The sequence below is a fragment of the Cydia pomonella genome, chromosome 6, assembly GCF_033807575.1.
Source record: "Cydia pomonella isolate Wapato2018A chromosome 6, ilCydPomo1, whole genome shotgun sequence".
NCBI lineage: Eukaryota > Metazoa > Arthropoda > Insecta > Lepidoptera > Tortricidae > Cydia > Cydia pomonella.
Genome location: NC_084708.1, coordinates 6,993,764 through 7,017,425, shown reverse-complemented (window position 1 = coordinate 7,017,425; position 23,662 = coordinate 6,993,764). Strand labels below are relative to the sequence as shown.

At 38.6% G+C, this 23,662-nt stretch overlaps 1 protein-coding gene across 1 annotated transcript in view; it reads right to left on the bottom strand.

The window, feature by feature from the left end:
• The window catches only part of LOC133518796 (tyrosine-protein kinase Dnt), a 55,721-nt gene extending 32,662 nt beyond the window's left edge, over positions 1 to 23,059 (bottom strand). The window contains exon 1 of the mRNA XM_061852497.1: positions 22,514 to 23,059. Coding sequence (XP_061708481.1) covers positions 22,514 to 22,604 — 91 coding nt within the window. The 5' untranslated portion in view covers positions 22,605 to 23,059. The remainder of the gene's footprint in view (positions 1 to 22,513) is intronic.
• Positions 23,060 to 23,662: the final 603 nt, after the last annotated feature.

The following is a 23,662-nucleotide window of genomic DNA, read 5'->3' as shown; positions in this document are numbered from 1 at the left end:
CAGAATCTGTTAAATTCAGGCTTAAGACGAAACAGGAGCTGAGCCCGTACACAAATTTGAGATTTTTAGGTAAAAGGTAGAAAATATCGCCGTCGCGCTGACGAGTGTGGCCCCCGTACCTAGCTAGAGACTATCCCTTGTGTGTGTACCAACAAACCAAATTTTAGACAAATATGATACGTCTTCTTCTTCTTTGTCGTTGTACTCTTTGCAGAGAGTCGTGGTCAACTGCTGATATCAGGCGCAGATGTTGCTTGCCGTACGATTTCTCGCCATTTTTCGCGGTTGGGGGCCATTCTGGCAAATGCGTTCAGGGGACCCTTCATGGCAGATTTGATTTGGTCAGTCCATCGCATAGGTGGCCTTTTGCGCGGTCTTTTTCCGTTTGCTCTACCCTGCACCACTAGACGCTCTATGGAGTCGTTGTTCCTCCCCGAGACGTGACCGAAAAAAATGAGTATGCGGGTCTTTACGAGAGTCGAAAGGCGCTGCTTGATACGGAGTTCTTTAAGGATGGAGACATTAGTCCGAAACTCGGTCCAGGATATCCCCAGCATTTTCCTCCAGCACCATATTTCTAGGGCGTCTATCGTCTTCTCCTCTGTCTTTCGGATAGTCCAGGTCTCCGCAGCGTATAAGAATATAGGAAAAACGAGGGCCCGTACAAGCCGAACCTTCGTGGTGTTTGTGACGTTTCGGTGATACGTAGCCTATACGTAAAAACTAGCCAAGACAAATCCTTTATAATTTCAGGATTTTCTACACAGCACAGAACATGGCACCCATATAGATCTCAATTCCGTTGTCGGCGAGTCAACAACGACACATATTCTTAATATTGAACTTAATTGGCTCTCATTTCACATTTATGTTTTAAATTAATTATAGGCATAGACATACCATATCCTATTGTAAGTACAAAGTTTCAGAGCAATCTAGCAAGTCATTTTAAAATGAGAGCGTAACTACATTTGTATGGAGAACCGAATTTGCTGCGGACGCACAATGTAGCATAATCGGATTAGGACCAACCTCGAAATCTCTGTAACAGTCATGAAATTTATTATGTATATAAATTAAAGGCCCCGTTTTCATGCCCAAACCATTTAACATTTGGGGACCTCGAGGAATCCGAACCATCTTGGAAAATGTGTACCATCAACACAACAGTCAACATTAAAACTTATTAAATTCTACACAAAAAAGTCCTCGATATCTTTGCAGAACAATACATCTTGTTATAGAGAATACTTGCTGAATCTAAGTTTAACGCTTATACACTTCCAGGGGACATTCTCTTAAATGGAAACTCGGAGGAATATGAATTCTATTTTTAATTATATATTTGTACGTGGTCTACCCCAATATTAACATTTTACTCTAGTGTGACTAAACCAGAAAGAAGGGTTATGGGTGTAAGTACTGATGATTCAGTACACCCAGTAGCTAGGTATTAGGATACTGGACGGATTTTTTTAAATGACGTATCGTTAGATTCCTCTTGCCATTCACAACCTACTTTTACTTGTTCTATTAAAGAAAAATCAATACAGCCGCCTTGAGAGGACTCCGAATATTAAATCATATTTTTTTCTTCTAGCGCCTAAACTATTGAGCGGAGTACAGTAAAACAGACATCAGTAGATCCACAGTTAGTATACAAGTGCTATGCAATACAAAGTTACTAAAATTAACGGAAGAAAAAGGTTTAGGGCTAAATAATACGTCATTTAAAAAATCCGTCCAGTATCCTAAGCTACAGGGTGTCCTGAATCCTCAGTACTTATACCCATAACCCTACTTTCTGGTTAAGTTGCAGTCAAGTAAAATATTGATATTGGGGTAGATTATGTACAAATGTATAGTTAAAAGTGGAATTTTTATTCTTCCAAGTTTCCTATTAAGAGAATATCCCATGAAAGGGTATAAGGGCTAAATCTGGGTTTAGCAAGTATTTTTTAAAGAAAGATAATTTTTTTTCGCAAAGATGTCTAAAACTATTTTATGTAGAATTTTATAAGCTTGAATGTTGCCTTACACGATTATTGAATAAAGAACGTAGATTTAGAGTAAAACACGAATTTCTCCTGGATGGTCCACATTTTCCAAGATGGCTGCGGTTCCTCGAGGTCCCCAAATGTCAAATGGTGTGGGCATGAAAAAGGGGCCTTTAAGGGGCGTATATACATACCAAATTTCATGACTTTTCAGACATTTCGAGTTTGGTCCTAATCCGACTGTGCTAATGCCACTATGTACGTAAACTGTAACTGTACTGCGGACTCAACCTTCACGTTATAATTTTTTAAGTATTAACGTTGACATAGTAACGAAAATAATAAACACGTCAATTGAAGTAAACAATATTATTATATGCAAGAAAATTTTGCAAAATAGGTACATTAATGATTAATATGTAAAACACCATTAATTATTGAATTATAATTATGATTTTGTGTTAAAAAATATGAGACCAATTATACAGCCCGATTACACGGGCTACATATTAAAAATGATTATCATGGAAACAGTAAATATACACAGGTGAACAAAGTTATAGTAAAATAGGTGCATAATTTCAGAGCTTGCCTGGCCCACCTGTACCACCTACCATGACCACGGCCGTCTCCTACTATTATTTTTTTCTAATACCTATGGCCTTACTAGCGAATAGTATTCCATATTCTTGATCCAGAATTTAAACCCTTAACTACATATTTGTGGCACTTGGGGTTGAATTTGAAACTCTAGGGCACTAGCGTGGCTCTATGAGAGCGCCTTATATAGGCTTCTGGTGACCAGAGGATCAGCATTGTTAACCAGCGCGGAAATGCACCCAGCCTTCTGGGCACCCTACCGAGCGACCAGAATATAGGGCAAATATTTTATGTATACGTTTTTGACTTAAGTGTTTTTATCATGTTTTATATTTAAACTTACAGATGTCGAACTACCAGCAAAGTTTTTGAAGAGGTGTAGTTTTTATATTTCCTGGTACCAAACTGATACAGGAAATTGGAACATCAGTAAATAATCTACACCGAAGACAATGAAATATAGTCACATAATACTTTAATGTTTTATTTTATTAAAGAAATCGGTAAAAAAATGTGTTAACTGAAAAAGATAAATTTTATTTTATTTGTAGTTGAATAACAAAATATGTATTTAATCTCCTTTTAACATAGGAATTCTCTTTGTGTAGGTACATATAAATAATAGGTACTTAGGTCTTGGTAAGTAATATAGACAGTACAGTAGGTCTTATCTTAATAATTTGAGATCTCATACATGCGTTCCGATATATCTGATGGCGACTGTACATACAATGGGGTCGCGTATACGAGTACAAAGAGCATTAAAATAGTTGTTGATAGACCAAGTGAGCGAGCTACTATGGTAACTATCTTTATATCAATTTTATGCATTATGTAATAGCGCAATACAGAATTTTGACAAATGTAGTATTATTTTTATAGTAATAAAGGTTATTCATGAACCATCTCGTAATTTTAAAAAAACGGACTTTATCTCTAAATCATATGCCTTATATTTACAGATGTGTTAGGTTACAACTTGGTTCGTGAATGTGGTTTAGATTTAGAAGCAACTTGAGACTGGGTGCGGAGTAAATTGCATCAATTTTTTTTACAATTTTGAGCGTTTATAGGAGAATATGTGGAGCGAGCATTATTCGACGTGTAGGTGTGGGTTCAACAAAAAGATCGCATGTCAATAGTTCTTTATTGTCGTTAAAATTCAATTAATAATCGCCTTTATCGACCATCAACTGTGTGGTCACTTTTTAATTGGTTGACGTTGTCAGGTACAGTTTCACTACTCGCCGCCGGATTGTTCATAGCGCATTACTTATCCTATCGAATACAAGATGTCGCTGATTCCTGTAAACTTATGTTTAAAAAAAAAGACGCTTTACTCTATGCCATATATTGTAGGAAAGGAAGGGTATTCCCTGTCGTACGTCAAAAAATCCAAGATGGTGCCCAAGCCCATGGACAATAAAGTCTAGCAATAAAATCAACACTTGTCAAAATTTGACATTAGCAATCCACAGTCAGGTGACAATCAAATCAAACCGAACCACTTCGAGTTCAGAGCCATTTCAAACTATATAGTAGTAATAAACAAAGTTGATTTTTGTTTGATTATTTTTTCTATGAATGAGTTTTGATTGTTCCAAATGATAATATCCACAGTTGATAGAATCAACACTTGATACAATCAACATGCGATAGAATCAAGTGTTGATTTGATGTGGACGTGAAATTTGACAGTTGTGCATCTCGAATAAGGCCCCTGTTCCGTTTATCAACGGAGAAAAACAACAAAGTAACGGATCGTGATCTTCATCACTGATCCATCAACGAGCGACCGCGAGATGGATTGCTCGTATTAACCCAACAAGCACCTATTCCATGCCGACGGAACCACCGCCTGGCTGCCTCCTTCAAAAGCCAATTTAAATTTCTTACGGACGAGTTAACTTTATTTTTCAAAATAAGGCACCTAAACAAACATTATAACGTAGTGGAGTAGATGTCGATCTGCTCCCGGTGATTTACCTTAGGTGGTGTAGTATAAATTTCATACGAGATGGTAGATAAAAGCAACAAAGCCTCGTTACGGCGCGGATTTCTGCGAAAAATCTTACGCGAACCGTTATTAAAAAAACAGTGGTCTCGACCTACGCAGTTTAAAGCAGTATTTTATTCAAATGCAGTCTTAAGTAAGAATTATGAAAGAGTTAATTGATGTAATGAGCTGGGAACGTAAGGGGGAATCAACCCGTCGCGGGAGATATAACCCCAACTCCATAATAACAGCATGCGGTACCTATGAATCATAATTAAGGATGTTAACCAGAGAGATTCGGCTTTCGGTGTCGATTAATGCCAAGCCGAAAACAAACACGGCCAGCCACGCCCCGCTTTTTTGTTGAAGCCTTAAGGCGAGGCGGGCTTTCCATCTGGCCGCAGCCCATTACAATTAGACAAGCTGACCATAGTATTTATAGTCGCTACCGGTGGTAAGATAAAGGCGACGGCACGACATGCTGAATGTTTTGTTCTTATAGTGCTGATAAAGTCCGCTAAGTCACGACACGACACCAGCGACACGGCGAGTCGGGACGGAAAAATAAAAGTCGCATTCGCACCACACGACGCAAACCCACGATCGTTTAAACGGTAGCGCTCGGAAATAAATCGGCAAAAGGAATTAGGTGCAAATAAAATAGAAACGAATCGTGCTGGACTTAATCCAAAGGGATTAAAGAAGTTTAAAAGACTGGAGAAAACAAGGTAAGGGATTATTTTTGTTAATGAGGCGGCAAGTACCAGGTCCCTAATGATTTATTATTATCTGATGCCGAGCAGTCATAGCTGTCTAATGGAAACCGCCGACCCTAACTTTCCCTAAACAAAACCACACACTCAAGGAATGTTAGTTAAAGCTTCGAGCACCCCTGGGCATATTACCCAATATGCTTTTAAACCCTAATCTAGCGTGCACTAACATCCGGGTGAATAATAATTTATTTATCTGTCGCACAAATAAGTATGTTATCGTGTACGTGTAAGTTGTATGACTATCGGTAATAGATAAATAAAATAAGGTTTCAAGTAACTAAATTTCCAAATAGAAAAAAAAGGTATGTTTTTATTCCAGAAGGTATATGTAGATGCATTACATTTGAAATTGCGCATGCAATAAAACGAATACAGTAAACATTCACATGCGGTATATTCCTGCAAACGATTTAGCATATGAATTTGTACACGGCGAAAAGTAAGACGCTTACACGGATCGTGCATAGCATAAAATTTTCTTTTTTTATCAGGTTAAATAAAAGCATCGCAGCGAACTGCTTAAATATAAATTCCAGAAACAAATTATTCTATCAAAAATTATGATACTAAGTCAAACTGCCTCGCATCCTAGTAAGGTAAAAACGTGACTATATGAGACATTCTCGAATGTCCTCTGATCACGACCCCGCGATGCAATCTCCGCGACGGGGCTCGTACATGGTAATGTGGCACGATGGGCGCGCCGATACAGGAGCCATACTGCACAATTAACCTAACAACCCTATGGTTCGTTAAACCGTCAGCCCGTCTGGATTTTACTCGCAGTCTGAATCTCAAATCTACGAGAAATTGTTAACGATAGAAAAAAAGATATGTAAAGTTGGATTCCAATTACGAGTTATTTCGTAATCTCGAGTCTATTTTGAAGACGATATAAGTAAAATTAGTACGTGACGTAAAGGCATAAATCAAATAATTCTGACATAACAGAAATCTTAATGATAAACGGCGCTCGGTTCGGTTGGTTTGAGCGCAGTCGCCGCTAAAATCCACACGCGGTCGTTACGAGAATTACGAGCGGTTAAATAAACGCACCTCCATTAATACGATTGGAAGCCGAACTGCACGTTAACCGATCCAAAAATAAAGTTAAACCCGACACCCGAAAGGGTAAGGAATGCAACAAATTAGTAAGGAAAATGCGTTAGCGGCGCTTGGATTAAGGGAAAGAGTACATTTATAGACTAAGTTTATGGTGTGTCAAAAGCTTTTGTGACTTGTAAGATGATGGCCACCTTTGGCATGTAATAACGACCTCTGAAGAGTGTCCAAATATTAGTCTACGCGCACCTCCGAACGGATTCATCCAATATTTGAACAGCGCGACTGCTTCTCCAAAGTGTATTTTCTGATTCAACAACTTCTAACGTTCGACTATCGTGAGGGTGTCATTATGTTTACGCAACCAAGACAGCGGAGGAATGCAAATACTACCAATACTAACTTGCTTCATACAGCAATAAATGCAATTTATTTCTCACATAGAACCAAACTGATGATAATAAATTTAGGTAAAGCCTGCAGTTAAAAGACTAATTTCGATAGATATTACAAAAAATTACATTATCAATGCATCAAACAAAAAATAAACACAAAATAGTCGGGTTTATGTAAACAAACTGACGCTCACAATGCGACGCAGCTTCAGCGTCATTCCCCAGGGGTCGCAATGACAATTTCGTGTATTTTATTGATTCTGTGACTAGACGTTATCTAGTCGGCCGTGGGGTCTCAGAGCGCATCACAATAACCCTTGTTGGGACCGAGAATGTAAATTCGGGTCCATGCGGGCCCTCGCAGCGCGCCGCGGGAGGCCCGCGACCGCTCGATCCATCTCTACTTCACGCTGCGAAACATACGAATTCACTTCCCGTCATGTAAACGTTTCCTTCAAATCAATCCACGTCATTCATAAAGGTTAAGATGTTTTCATTTACTCGAAACGACAACATTGGGAAACATCGGGCCACACTCAGTGTCTTTACAAATAATGCCCACCCCACGTTTTGTCCTCGATACACTTCCTCTGCGGAGACAGTAGAAAAACTGCTGTGTGCCAAATTCCTGCTGAGAAGCGACGACGGTGGTCGCCGATAAGTGCAGGCATGTTTCACTATCTGCCCTAAGTAACATTTCAATCCGGACATAATTGCTATAGTGCCAATGCTTAGATTTTTTTAAACAAACAGCACTTTTTGTTCCAAATTATCACGGCGAAGTACTTGTGGTTAAGTCGAAACAGGAATATTGGTTCTAAGAAAATCTCAAGTTTATAAAGGACTTACACCTACATATTCTTGCGGCTGGAAGTACTAAAATTTTACTAGTCATAAATCAGTACCTACGAGATGTTTTTAGCTATTATTGATTGTAGGTTCTCAGAAAGCCGTCGTCACATGTTATTGTGGTCCAACCTCAAATCAGATAGGTTTTGCATTAGCAGTAAACTTCACGGGGACGATAAAACCCGGCACGTCGCGTCTGTCCCATAAACCGTAAGTAGTCATCCGTCAATCCCACGGCAACGGTGGCCAATAAAAGGTTATTATTTAGGAGCCCATAACTGGGACGATTATGGGCTCATAAAACAAGGTGAGTTGACCGCATCCACCCTCAAGATGTATTTCTTCACCGATAATCCTAGCTCAAGTGGCAGTAATTAGATCATTGACCACGTCTGCATTTGAAGCGCATGATGGATATGTTCGACTGGCAGCCATATCCGGTGCAAGCAAATTTAACTCCAAATAGCCTTGTTTATTCAGGGGTGCACTGAACCATTAAAACGCAGCGCAGTCGTAACTACGTCGACCGCGTTAAATTCTTCAATGCTATCATAATGCTCAGCTTTAATTGCTTTCTTACGAAGTCATTAAAATAAGAGTGGCTGCAACGCCATAGTTAAAGCCCCGGTTTAATTTAAACCGCAACGCAATAAAATTAAAACAATTATACGTTCATAGAACCTCGTTACGCCGATTAACATTAGGTCGATAGCGAGGTGCTTAAATAAAAGCATGCTTCAATCTAAAAGCCATAAAACCGGTCCCCCTGTTTAACGTCAAAAGTTTAAGGCCATTTCTACGCTCATAAACGTTTTGACAAAAGAGCTTGTGGCAAAAAGTGGAGTATTGTCGCGACTCTATTGATTAATTTGTTTCGCCATTAGAATTCTCTTCACGGCACCAAAACGTCCCGGTGGAGAGCATCGCAGCCGAATTTTAGGGCATTATTTATGGTGTGCCATTCTCTTCAAAGGACTGTATGATTTACAACCGACCGAACGCACAAAGCCACTGCCTTATTATGACGTGCTGGCCCGCGCATTGTGCCAGCATTTTATTCGTCCGATTGTACCCTGTTTGTTTATTTTGGGTCCTTCTCCATAAATACAATATTGTCACAGAGACACAATTGACTCGGGCCATATTTCACGGTTCTTAATTATGAGTTGAATTCGTTATGTTTTGCCAACATGACAAAACGCGGTCGGTTTTCGATAACAACTTAAAGGTTAAGACAGATACTCGTATCACGGGCTTTTTAGGAGACAATTGAAATGTATACTTCTTAGAATGGGATCTACTTCGATTTGTTTTTAAACCCATCAAGTAACAGGATTACGTAATAGATGTTGGAACAGAATACTTCGATATGGGAAGGTACTTTAAGTTATCGAGATGCTAACGAAGCGAAGAATGGCGTTTCATGATGATAGTGGGGTATCGTGTTTAGAGGTGATTAGCGGTGGCCGAGCTAACTGGCAAGATACACAGACAGGGAGAAACAGCTACGTAGGTGCAAGCCAGTTACCGCCCAACGCCTACTGCATTTGTGAACATACTTACACAGACAGTGTGTGTGTGGTCTTAAATACTATATGTATACAAATAATTGTACCTCCCAATATGAAACTGGACTAAGAATCATTTCTGCCAATTCTGCCCCATGTGGTAGGCACCAGAAAAGACAAAGTGACAACAGAAAGGCGATGACTAACATCACGTCATTTGTTTTAATATAAACTTTTCCTGTCGAAGACCTGTCAACGAAACAGCTGTCATCCCTGAAGAGAAACGACGTGTGAAACAATGTTTCTTGGCAGTGCCACTAAGTGCATTTAACAATTTAGATAATGCCCCAGAAGTGCTAAACCATTCCCGCGCAGTAACATAACTCGCTTTTAACAAAACTCACACACAGGGACTCCGTGAAATAATCCTGTGAATCTCACACAATGGTTTATTACACACATTTATTTACACATTTCCATTTAACCAGCCCGGCGGTCGCGTGCCGTTCCCAACGCCTATTCAATTACGACGCAAACTAAACAAAAATTGTCACCGCATCATCCCTAATGGGGCATCTTTGAGTCTCAAATAAATGTACGGGAGAAATAATATACTGGTCGTGTGCCATCACAACGGGAGATTTAATATCGTTACGCGTAGCATGCGGTTTCACGCGGAGTGCTTCACGCAGTATTAAGCGGACCATTAACTATTGCTGCGCTCGTATTTTGGTCAACATCATCAGTAAGCTCCGAGCTATTCAAACAGCCACCTTTCGATGTCAAAACACTACTAGTGACCGAATTGTATGTTAATGTCATTAGCGCTAAAACATTAACTTGTCGGACAGTTGCTATTTCAGTTTTAGGTGCATTCTTCGGTCGCACATCATCGATCATGGTCGGGGAGCTGTCAGGTTTTAAACTGAGCTTAAACTGAGTTTGAACTGAGTCGTCGCCGGTGGCAGTTGATGGATGCGTCGTGACGGACGGACAGCCGGCCCGCCGGGCTGACGGCCGCGTCAGCTTGCCCGACGAGGGTCTGCTGTCTGACCGCTTACCCTCCGAGTTTAAAGTTTTCAGGAATCACAATGCTTTGTTACTAATTCGATTCCGACGTCAGAACAAAGAAAAGATACATTTAGCCAACTAATTTGTTCTCGTCGTCAACATTCCATTAGAATAGTTTTTGTTCGACTAAAAGCCCGGTAACGATATTAGGGATGGAGGAAGTAGACAGAGTTCGTGCCGCGACATTTTTCCGTCACCGGTATTGTCTCGCGCGCTTGTGCGAGCGTCCCAGAGGAGCCGCACTCTCACAAGTGATTATTTTGTGTCACGATATTGGAAAGAACACTCTCCTAGATCAACTGTTAGTGCGAGTAAGTCTGAGATTAAGAAACCATCTGCATGGAATGGCTTTTTCATTTTAGGTTTTCTCAATTACAAAAAAATACTGTTGTGGTTTGTGAACAGTCTGGAACAGGCACCTTTGTGAAACACGAGTACACTTACAGGATGCATTGTTAACCAAAACTTCAAGACATTGTTGTTAAGCTTGAGACACACACGGTGTTGTCGCCGGGCGTCGCGCGCGCAATACCCTCAACTCTGATCGATCGAAGCTTTTTGTCGAGTTGACGTCTCCATCCATTCCCGGCAAATTGCCACAAAACCGACGCGACACAATCCCTTGTCGAGGTGTGATTGAGAGCCCGTCCTAGCCTCGACCATTATTTTGAATATGCCTCTATCGATCACGTAAAGCTATTTTAAAAGTAAACTTAACCGGAGCAGCTCAATATTCTTGACATATCGGCTACATAGTTTGTTCACTATCATGCATCAAAATCTTTCACTGTCAGTAAAAATGTCTACCTTGAACGTAAGTGAAGATAGATGAGATATTTGAGAACTTTACAGACCATATGCTGTTCGCGAAGGTGTACTGAAACGTAGAACTAATATTTTTAACTTGAAGCGATAAATTATATCCATTTATCATGAATGGGTTTTCAAACAAAACTGCTAATTAATTTTTACTCAAACGGGCGGTGTTATTTATGCGAATGTTGATGTACGTTTTAGTTAGTGTTAGTACACACTTATTTGCTAAAGATATTAGTGTTGACACCGTCAGTAAGCAAAAAGTTTATGCGTTCAAATGGTTTGAATTTATAATTCTGTCTCACAAACAAGAAGCTGGTTTCATGTGGGGTTTTACTGTTTAGCTAAGTGGGATGCAATAAACTTAAATTGGAGTAAGTAAGTTGTAAGTGGTTGGAGATACCCATTTGAAATTGCTAAATTTAGTGGTAATTTAGTAGAGCTGAACGATCTATTTGCTCAGCTGCAGCCCGCTTGACCTGAATACATTGCCAATGTGTCACAACGCGATATGAAACTACAGCAACTACGTAATGACATCAATAAGACACAACACACACGACGCTTGTATTCAAATTTCAATGGCACCCATAGATACCACACACGATAATTTTAATTGCTGAAACTGTAACGTACGTAACTTTTGAACGATGTTTTATACAAAGAAATGAGAGATCGGCGTAAATTATGTTTCATCAACTATACATATTCCACCGTATTATCATGATGGAATTATGTAAAAAAAACTTAACTTCTTCTCTTTCTTGGCCTAGCCTTTACTAAAAAAAACTTTAATAAAGTAAGTAAATTAAATCGAGTTGCAAATACTATACTATACCATCCACCTATAAGTACAAACGGAAATGGCAGGTAGTCGTACACCCGCAGAAGTCAAGTTTACAATAAAAACGGAGCTGTGAAGAGCATAATATACAAAAGTCGAAGCATTGCAATCATACCACTGCGATATCTGTAGCAAGTAAGTACATTTTAAAAGACGATCAATTTTATACCTTGTTCCAATAAAATAAGATAAAAAATTGGCTGAGTTTTCAAATGTAGTTGATACCGATACATACAGAGGGGCAGCGTGGTTATCGTTATCGGGTAAATCAGTGGCTTGACGGATTGCCGCCCGCCACAATAACACGTTACTCGCAGCTCGTAGAAGGAAATCAATTCCTGTACGAGATAAATAATAATAGGCTTGTCTGTTAAAGATTACTGGGATAACCTGTTCAAAATGGAGTTTAGCTTTTTGTTTAATGGGATTCCATGTTTTTCTCATATCGATCACTCACAAAATTAATGCTGACTACTTTGAATGTACATATGTTTACAACAAAACTTAACATTTACACATAAAACTGCCTTAAAAGTTTCAAAATTCGAATTAACCTAATGGTGGACTAGTACAGAATAGAGAATATTATCTTTAGGTATTCAATAAATGAATTGTAAATTAAAGTCTGTTAAGGTTCAATACACGATTTTATTTCAATTTTACAATTAATTTAGCTGCTTGCTTCACGTTCCAGGTAGAATAACAATGTCTTGTTATGTCCGGCATTACATGGAATTTAAATTCAGAGTCACACATCAATAAATAGTATTACCATCAGCTTATAGATTTCTTACCAGCGGACAAGTATGGGATCCAGTTGAATTTCAAGTGCCGTGTATTTATAGAGAATCCTTAAGTTTTTACTTCGGCTCGGTTAATATTCATCAGGCAATAACTCATGAAACTCATTTATGTTCGCTTAACAAGAGGGCCTTATCTCGCTTGTATGAGCATTCTTTCTGGCCTTATGAGAGTAAGTTTTTACGTAGCCTACGAGCAGCTTGTACCGCCTGTAGCCCTAGTTGGTATTCGGTTTAATTTGCGGTCTGGAATCATTGCAGTAGATCGCTCACTCGTAATTGTCACTATGAATTGTGGGATTCTTGCATAATAAGTGCGCAAGAACGGAGATGGTATGTTCGCTTTTTAAGAGGTTTCTTGTCCAAACGCATCGCTTGTTGCGTACCGGCACGTACGCCCGTGGTAACGATAGGCGGCCAGAAAAACCTCGCATTATCACAGTTTACGAAGTATATAGAGGTGATTGGCCCCTCGTTATGAAGACTCCTATTGCGGCTAACCTATTAGCATTTAGAGGAAAGAAAGTCTGAAGCAAGCGGAATAGTAATTGTATGATTTTAAGACGAGGTACGAGTATATTGTTTACGATTGTTTTGATGTTGACATAGGCGCAAAGCGTATAAGCAGATACATATATCGTAATATAAAACCTATCCACTAACATGTCCTATTTCAATTAAAGTTCACATCGTCACTAATATGTTGCATAATACCGACAAAATGTCAGCGCGCAATAATTGAATAGTCACCCATTTAGTAAAAGCAAACGCACATATGCGCATACAGTTGACAGATGACGTAGCTTTATGATAAATGTGCGCAAAGTCAAATGTGGAGGCAATGACAAAGCATTAAAATTAAAAGTGCACGTGTTGCAAAGGATTGCAAAGGTCTGGCGACGTCTAGGGTTTTCAGACATTAAGATTTTCTCTGCCATGACATGCCATGTCATAAGAAATAATTATTTTAATGGATTTTTAGACTAGCCGATAATTTGTTCATGATGTATGCAAATATGTATTTATTATATATTTTTTTACAAAATTTGAGCAACCAGTTTGGTTTGTTAGTATGTACTACCATATCAGTTTGGTACCAGTCAATCGAGATGTGTAAACTGGGATTTCAGAGCACTTAGTGTAAAGTCAGTCTGAGTATTTTTTTAATTTTAATAAAACATCGGCATTACTAACATTTTATTTTACTTGTGAGAAGTGGCAACCCTACATGTAAGCCTCGCTCTCCGTAATTGAAAATAACGAGTTGCATATTCATGTAACGCGCATAATCCCGGCTGTCGCCTGCGGGCCCTGCGGCTCGGCTCTGAACCTAATTCTATTTCTGCATCCGAGTGCCCCTAAGTGCTGAAAGCTTATGCTGGATTTGTACCAAAATTATGCGCAACGAAACGACTGTCAGGGTAGATGGGACTAGTGTTCTTTGTGAGAGTTATTTACTGCACACACGTTAATAGGACGCTTTAGTTACCTCCGTCTAGGTATGGATACCTATACTACCTACCTACCTATATGCATGTTAGTCTGTAAGGTATTTGTAATATGGGCCTTTTTGCCTAAATCAAATTTTAAATAAATAAATAAATATACTATACCGAATAGGCTTATAAGAACAATAAAATGAAATATATAACAAGCTGCCTAGTTATATCACTATAAGAATTACCCTTCATATAAATTGCATGGTGTAAATTTTAATTTATAGTTTGTACCTGTGCCATGGATGTTTTCTATGTATTTAATAAATTATTAGTATATGTTGTTTGCATGCCAGTATTGTTGACGAGATATGAGCGCACCTCTACTTACTTATTGTAATATTTTTTTAAAACCATGTCTCTTGCAAATACATTCATTCATTCTATTATTTTTAATATATATTCTTACACATATTAACTAAGTCCCATGGTACTCGTAAGCTAAGAAGGCATGTGTTATGGATACTTAGACATCCATGTACTTATATAATATACAAATACTTAAATACATACAAAACATCCATGACTCAGGAACAAATGATATTTGTTCATCACACAAATAAATGCCCTTACCGGGATTCGACCCGAGGACCATCGGCTTCCATAGGCAAGGTCACTACCCACTAGGCCAGACCGATCGTCAGTTACAACGGTAACTTTGTGTAGTACGAATATCAACTGATTTGATGAGAGATCTACTGATTGACTGCCAAACTTTTTAGGTATCGTTTGGGTAAATGTTTCGTGGTAACTTACTTTCATCGACGCTTTGTATTATATTCCGTAATTTTATTTAACGGAAAGCATATTTAAAACGCAAAATATTTTGGATGGTTAGCTTTTAATTATATCTTTTTCAATTCGAGTCACGGACTCGAATCGTGGTCTAAGTGCAGCTTAACCCGCAGGTACGTCCACAGGGACACCCGGATAAAAACCGGGCCCAACCTCCCGTGAAATTAAATTTATTTAGACCCACTCCACGTCACTCGTGTCAACGCTGTTTACATAACGAATAGTTTCCGAACGCGCCCATATTTATATAACGCCGTCGGTTTATTGAAATATTTCATTGTTAATTCTTATAACGACGTTCTCTGCTTAGGGGCGAGATCACAACTACTGCCACTAAATGAAAAAAGACGAATGAGTGTTGAAGCAATGAACGTTTATGAATCTTTTTGGCTTACACAGCAGGCGCTCTGAATGCAACATTAATAGTATTTATTATAATAACAAAGAGAGGTTTTATGTCTATCCCGGAGCTCTTTATTGAATCCCTCTCCTAGTACCTGGCGAAAAAAAAATAGAAATGTGTCCGGATGTGAAGGATAAGCCATAGGACGGGACAGTTTACACGTAGTACGGGGAAGACATCATGTTGGCATAGGTCGGACAGATCGTACTGTAGATAAAGGAGATAGCGCCGGAAATAGCCTTCACATCAACCTTCAGTCCTAAACAAATTGCAGTAATAATGTATATCAACCTTTGTGGACAAATGATAAGAGTTCTTAAGCTGGGTATTAAGTCATCAGGATTTGGCTCTATTTGGGGGAGGTCCATTGATTCAAAATAAGTACATGTCTTAGGCATCAAGCTGTCGGTTGAAATATTCTACAACTTTTATTCGGGCTAAAACTACGACTACGTCAGAAATTATATTTACATAACTATCCCAAGCGCGCTGAAGCGCTGGTGGCCTAGCGGTAAGAGCGTGCGACTTGCAATCCGGAGGTCGCGGGTTCAAACCCCGGTTCGTACCAATGAGTTTTTCGGAACTTATGTACGAAATATCATTTGATATTTACCAGCCGCTTTTCGGTAAAGGAAAACAACGTGAGGAAACCGGACTAATCCCAACAAGGCCTAGTTTACCCTCTGGGTTGGAAGGGCAGATGGCAGTCGCTTTCGTAAAAATTAGTGCCTACGCCAAATCTTGGGATTAGTTGTCAAGCGGACCCCAGGCTCCCATGAGCCGTGGCAAAATGCCGGGACAACGCGAGGAAGAAGAAGATCCCAAGCGAGTCACATAATAACTCAGTAAGTAGATATGACTCCTGGAAACATGGCCTGTACGCTGAAGTCCAATTCCCATTCAAATATCTTTATGAGATTCACTAATCAATTTTGATTACTCGAACATTTAAATGCAGCATGTGGTCGTACGGCATACGGTACTCAAGCCAGTTATGGTAGGTAACCGTGTGAAGAGGTTACGGTGTCTAGACGAAACCTTACACGACCACCAACTATCAAGTTACTTAAGTTTACTTGAGTTTTTTTCTTGTTTTTTATCGCCCACCGCAGTTCTAGCCATGAAACTTAAGCCGTAATAATAAGATCTTCTTACCGCTGGATGCTGTAACGTTAGAAAGAACTGGTATTTTTTTGTGTTTTCTATTGTGGATACCCGATAGGTAAATTATTGGTCAAATTATATCCATCAGATAGATTTACAGCTGAATGCATTTTGTTGTTGGCATTCTTGGCATACTCTCATAAGTACTTGTTAATATAATTGAAAGACAATTGTTATCTATTGTTATATTGTGACAGTCAATCATACCATCGTAAAAGCGACTAGGAGATGCTTTAGCTGTTAGAATACGTTTGTTTTACCATTTGAAACATTACAAAATAGTCGCTTCAAGCGGTTTAGACTACAGTCTGCAGGGAAATCCCCGTACAAATTATATTTATTGACACTATAAGGACCGTAGGTTCCAATCACGATTATGTTTGTCTAAACCTAAGTTATTCACTTACGTCACGTCTCGTTGTAGAATGTAATTGATTAATAAAATAATTGTTATGTTAGTTTTGTCATTAAGATATCCTACGCTACAAGAAAATTAGGGATACCACATCTTTTCCTATCTTAACTAAGTATATTTATTATAAATATAACAAAATGGTCGCTAGCGATGTAAACTGCAGGAATTTCCATTAATTCAATTATCAGGTAGTGTACATCAAGGAAGTCCGCACCCGCGCAGGGTGCTCGTGAAACAATGCGCTCGCGCACCTCTCTCGAGATTTTGCGGCGACGAAATACACAGACGGTCAGCGATTTGAGTCGGTATCAGTGAGGTTGTTGATGAAACGAAGATATTCGCCGATAGTACACTCCAACTATGGTCTGCTGGTATTGTAAACTGCAGGAATTTCCATTAATTCAATTATCTGATATACACCCCGCTGCAAAAGTGCATACCTACATTTGGAATGAAATTCATTCATAAAATGGGTATGCACTTTTGCAGCTCGATATACCAAAAAAGCCTGCGCCGAATATAGACTGTAAATTCGCCGCCGGGTGACTCAAGAAGCGAGGTGCAAGCGCACCTTCTCTTGAGATTTTGAAAACATGATAATCTCATGAAAATACACAGACGGCCAGCGATTTGGGACTGTTGGAATATTGGTGAGGTTGTTTAAGACCGAAGACGCGGAGATTTTCGAAAAACTAAAAGATTTAAGTTTAAGAACTAATAGTACCTACTATCAGTACTATCCAATTAAGGACTTAGAAGGACTGTTTGTACATTCATATTAACCTACCATTCATAAATTAAACACATTGCTCATGATTCTGAACTAATTAAGAGAATGGTGAGGAAAAAGATTGTATTTTGTTATTATTTGAGTTTTCTCATATCTTTGTAGTTTTATTTGTTTTGTAGTTCTCAGTGCTCCAGTAGTAATACTGTAAAACGAATTTGAATATTAAAATAGTAATTAAACCAATAGGTAGGATAAGTTTGTTAGGTTGCGTTGCTCCTTGGTAGCTGCAACGATGGATCCTTGGTATCTACAACGATCCTTTAACCTTACTGTTCGAATTTTTTTTTAATGTGGGATTATATCCCGTTTGCTTTTTACAAATTCGGGTCCTATCCCTAGTTTCTGAAATATTGTTTATTTTTTAATTTGAATCGATTTGAATCATAAAAGTGAAATTATTTAGTGTTTCGTTTTTTCTGTGACTTGCACCATTGCAGACTACAAGGATTCAGATGAGCGATAGTGTGTAACCATAAAGCATGCTGTCGTCCGATACGCCCAGCCCAGCATCCTCTCCGCACTAAGTTATCATTATCATCATTCTGCAAAGACTTTCATTATTAGAGGCACCTGGAATAATATCTTACACAACCATACTTGTTACAATCTTTTATTTAACTTGCAATGTATGTATGTATGTACGGGTCAAATCTTGCAAGTGAAATTTAACCCACTTCCCGGTTTCTGATGAAGCTGAAAATTTGCATACATATGTAAATTGGATGACAGTGTAATATTATTCTGACATGGAGCTGATCTGATGATGGAGCTCGAAGGTGGCTATAGGAACTCCGTAATAAAACGACGTAACCTAATTGTTTCGGTTTGAGAATTGATTTGATGAGTAATAGTTGCCTGTTGAAAGAAAAGCACAGTCAAGTATATAATAAATTTTAACAAAATAACTTATTTTTGCAACTAAGAGCGTGTCATGTTCGGCGTTAAAGAATGAAATGATGATGATGAAAATCGATTTATACACAAATAAAATAATGTATGGCTATGGGAAATTGGGCGTATTATTGATGAACACATGTTATTTATAATAATATTATTAATATTACATGTCAAGTAATTTAAGCATTGGTATTTGTCCGTATCTCCGTCCGTATCCAGTTTAATATAGTCAGTATTCAGATCAATAATCCAACAATGTATGTAGCAGGTACGATAAATAAAGGGACAATATTAGTATCAGCCGTTGGTTGTATTTTTGGACTGTCTTCTATCTTAATAGCCTCGCGCAATTGTTTCAAGGTATTTTAATGTCTCGGATAGTCACTGCTAAAACCGAGTTCTTTGGCGATGTCTGAAAGAACACATTCCTACATAATAATGTAATGTGCATTATCTTGTTACCGTTTCCCACGGCATCATCGAGGCTTAGTTTTATAGACGTGTGGGTGTTACAACATCCACCAATACTTATAAAGCTTGTTTAAATCGCGAATAAAAGTTGCAAATATGTGATTTCTCGGAAGGTGATATATTCAAACGTGTTAGGCGCTGGCTTTAGGCATCGCTTATTGGCCGAGATCCATGGAATTTCCATAAATGTCAAAAGAAATAAATTACAACCACCAACCGATCCCGCCGCCGATACGAGCATACATGCCTTTCCAAATTTACAGATATCGAATAAAGATGTGAGATATGGTAATTTTTATATTCGTGTCGTTATCGATAAATTACAAACATTTCAAATCGAATGTGTGAAACTTTTTATTATAAGCGTATATTTGTTTTTTAAACGCGATCAAAATACATTCGGCGTGGGCGATTTCATTAACGCTAATGTGATACCGTCGCCAAGGAACGGTTTGTAGGTTTGTGTATTCTAATAAATATTAGCGTAGTCCAATTTTCATCTCATATATAATTTATAATGAACTCTTAAACGGTTATTATGAGGGGCATAAAGATTGTAAAATATAGACTTGCTGGACAGATACAGAAACTTACTATAAATTTCTCTTGATAGCAGTTACCTAGTTGGTATAAAATGAATTATTAAATAATATACGACTATGCCTCCTCAATTACAAAGAAATTTATGTAGGTACCTTTTAATATGCTTAGCTCTCGTGCTTTTAAAATACATCGTTCAACCGCAATGACTACGTTCACAAATAGGTAAGCGCTACTGGTGACAAATGGAGTTCGTCCTTCAAGAAACCGTTCGTTACTCATTATTGTTTTGTGATTCTAATTTCTAAGCAAGAACAAGAGGCAGATGTTCGAGACGGGAACAAAGACGAAGTGCTTTTACCCAGCAGGTCACAATGGGGAATGGACAAAAACTGTTAATGTGAGGCACGTTTACCTGCGCGGACGCAAGCTTGTAAATCTGTCATTCCTTATCTCAATGGACATGACGAGGGAAGGTATATTGTTGTGACGTCCCCTAATTAAAAGAAGAGATTAAATTACCCAAAAAAATGAGCGACATTTTAATTCTTCACGCTGTTTACATACAGTAATTGCTTAGGAGGGAATTAAATCTTGACTGATAAGCTATCTGAGATTAAGTTGGGAGGATTAAGTTGCCCGCATGGTTGAGTCGAGTTTGAAATCGTCGCTAGGTCCTGTTAGTTATTAATCCTTACCCTACTTAGGAAGATTGTCTTAGTCACGATTATTATGCCGGAAAGCTTAGGTTTGAAGCTGGTTGAATGCTCGGCTCTCGCGAGACTCGTGTCTAAACGCGTCTGTCCGCTATACGAGTATCTACTACATATAACATAAGTAAAAAAATCCTTTTCCTTTTGTTCGTAAAATGATAGATTACTGTTGATGATAGTATCTTTCAACATGTAAAAGTTTAAGATGTAAATTGCTCGGTTGTATTCTGGACAAACGGGGTCCTTGGTGATAAAGGCTTTCAAGCTTAAGACTTGCACATTTTTTTTAAAACTACGTCGGTGGCAAACAAGCATACGGCCCGCCTGGTGGTAAGCGGTTACCGTAGCCTATGGACGCCTGCAACTCCAGAGGAGTTACATGCGCTTTGCCGACCCTAACACGCCGCACCCTCGTTGACCTCTGGCAACCTTACTCACCAGCAGGAACACAACACTATGAGTAGGGTCTAGTGTTATTTGGCTGCGGTTTTCTGTAAGGTGGAGGTACTTCCCCAGTTGCGCTCTGCTGTAGATCTGGAATTACATCCGCTGTGCTGTGCTGTGCCCTACCACACTAAGCGAGATGACATTCACAGTGCCCATACCTCTCTTTTTGACGTAGTTTAAGGACATATCGGGGTCCAAATTTATATAAAAAAACTCCGCAGATCATATTAAGCATATTTATCAGGCATTTTATCTTACTTCTTTCTAATCCTTAAAATTAAAAAAAATAAACTTTAGAAGGTACCGTTTCTAGGTTAACCTTCTGTTATTCTGCCTAAGTAAATGTGTTCTGAATACCTATGAGGTTAATAATTCCTGCAACCGTCTAAGAGATACAAGTGTAGTTGCATGAGAGTTGCACCTTGCGTCTCGCGTCTGCCTGTTCCAAAACCGATCACGTTTCTAAGAAACTCCTTACAGAAAAAAATAATAAAAAAAACCTTCTCCGAATAAAACGCGCGACACTTTTGTGAAAGGTACCTTTGTCAAGTGAACTCAAATAAAGGTGCTCTGAGCCCTGTTTGATTGCCCGCTCTGAAAGCTGTGATGCTGTGAAGCTTATTTTGCTTAACAAAATTGGTGTGAAACGAGATTATAGATAACTCGGTTATTGAACTTTAAATTTGCGATGAAAAAAACAGACAACTGTCAAAGAAAGGTGGTAACTGGTAACATTGTAAAAAAAATAGGTATAAGACATTTTTAGATATACATATACCTCACAGTAAGCTTAGGTTGTGGGTAAGTCGTGGTTAACCTACCTAATACCTACTAAGACAACGATATACAACTAAGGACTCAGAAACAAGTACTTGTGCTTATCAGACAAATAAATGCCCTTACCGCTCCCTCGGCGCATGGAAGAATTACTCGGGGTGTATTTGTATTTTGGAAATTCCAGAGGAACGCCTCCGCACTGGACCTAGCCGCCTACTAAAATTTGAACCTTGGACACCAGGCTAGGTTTCATTAACTTTAAATTTAAAAAAGCGGTGGTAAACAAGTGAACGACCCAACTGATGCTAAGAGACAATCGCGTAGCCCATAGACGTCTACGACACCAGAGGGTACCCTATAAGTAAACTCGCACTCGTTGGCTAGTAGGTTAATTGAGAGTGTAGGAGTTGTCCTATGTGTTATACTACTCTTTGGTGTAGGTATTTTCAAATGAAACATTGCTTGTAATCAAACGTTTTCGATTTATCGATATAGGTATCTATCTACTTGCTTTCGTTTCGCATCGTGATAAGATAAATATGCATAGTTATTTTCCCGCTTATAATCAGATACTTATTTGATTAGTTCATTTTGACAGCTGCATAAGATTGGTTATTAGAGCAGGATATGGTGTTGGTGTCACAGTCACAGTGTAGTATAGATTATAGAGTATACAGGCTATGTCAACAATGAGAGCGTTTCTGTGTTATGATAGTTGTGTTGACAAACAACTACGCAACGTATTTTTTTTCGTTTCTTCACCAAATTAATTAAACAGCAGCAATGCCGGCTTAATGTTGTAGGTTATGTTGCTCTAAGACCGCACAGAGAAACACAAGTGAAATTTATTTTCAAATAGGTGCATGAGCACATTGGAGGCAATAGACTTACCTAGTAATCTCCATACTTCTGCACTGCTCAGGTAAACATTGAGATGAGCCAAACACGACGGCAGCAAGAACGCAAAAATATACCACTTCATCGTTCCACCTTTTCCTTCCAGTTTCTTATATATAAACGAAACCGGCAACCTTCATCTCAGTCTCAAATGTTCACAAACAACACAATATTCAATTTTGTTTCACATTTTCAACCACCGTCCGAGTCCGACCAAATCAACGAAGCAGTTCTCGCCGATACAAGATTATACACTCGAATAAAACGTAACAATTTTACAAGAAACACAGCTATCACGGGTTTAGTATAGTTAAATAGCGAATGTTACTAACTTTATTCATAAAAACATTGTCCAGGTAACTTATCTTGGCGAATTTTGTTTATAAACAATGATAATTTCAATGTTGTTGTACAAAAACGCGCGACACAACCTCCCGGGAACGCTACTTTAATCAAACTAGTTTTCGTTTCGTACGTACGATGCTCGCATCGCATTGCATCTCGGCAAAGGCGATTCACCCACCCCTTGGACCGGTGTTCATGTCGTTTTGGATCCGTCCCACGTGCGCTGAGCTTGCAATGAGTCAACGTAGTTTTATTCATATTGACCAGATGGCGCTGTTGTTAAATTTATATAATTGAAAATTAAAATTATGAAACGCGAGCGACTTTAAGTTAATAAAAAGAAATTGATTTGATTTTATGTAAAACTCAACTGAAAAAGTATATGTTTATAAGAATAATTTATATATAAATCGCTTAAATAGGATATTTACATATTTACAAAAAAAATACGAATATCAATGATCAGTTCTTTTAATCAAAACTGAAACCATACTGAAACATTTAAAGTAGGTACCTACCCAACATATGATGAAGAAGGACTATAGAACCGTGAGCGTTCTTATTTGCTTCTAATGAGGCCTGATCCGGGACCACCCACGAACTGCTACCGAACCGAACCGCTAAATGGAACGACTAAACATGCACTAATCAATTTAATTAATGAAACAGAAGTCAGAAATGAAAAACGAAGACATTTCTTTTAAACTTCGAAATTGTTTTTGTTTTCGTTTTAACTTTAGACTATGGGATTTCACTCCTTTTAATTGGAGTGAAATCTCTTATGGTAGAACTGTTGCA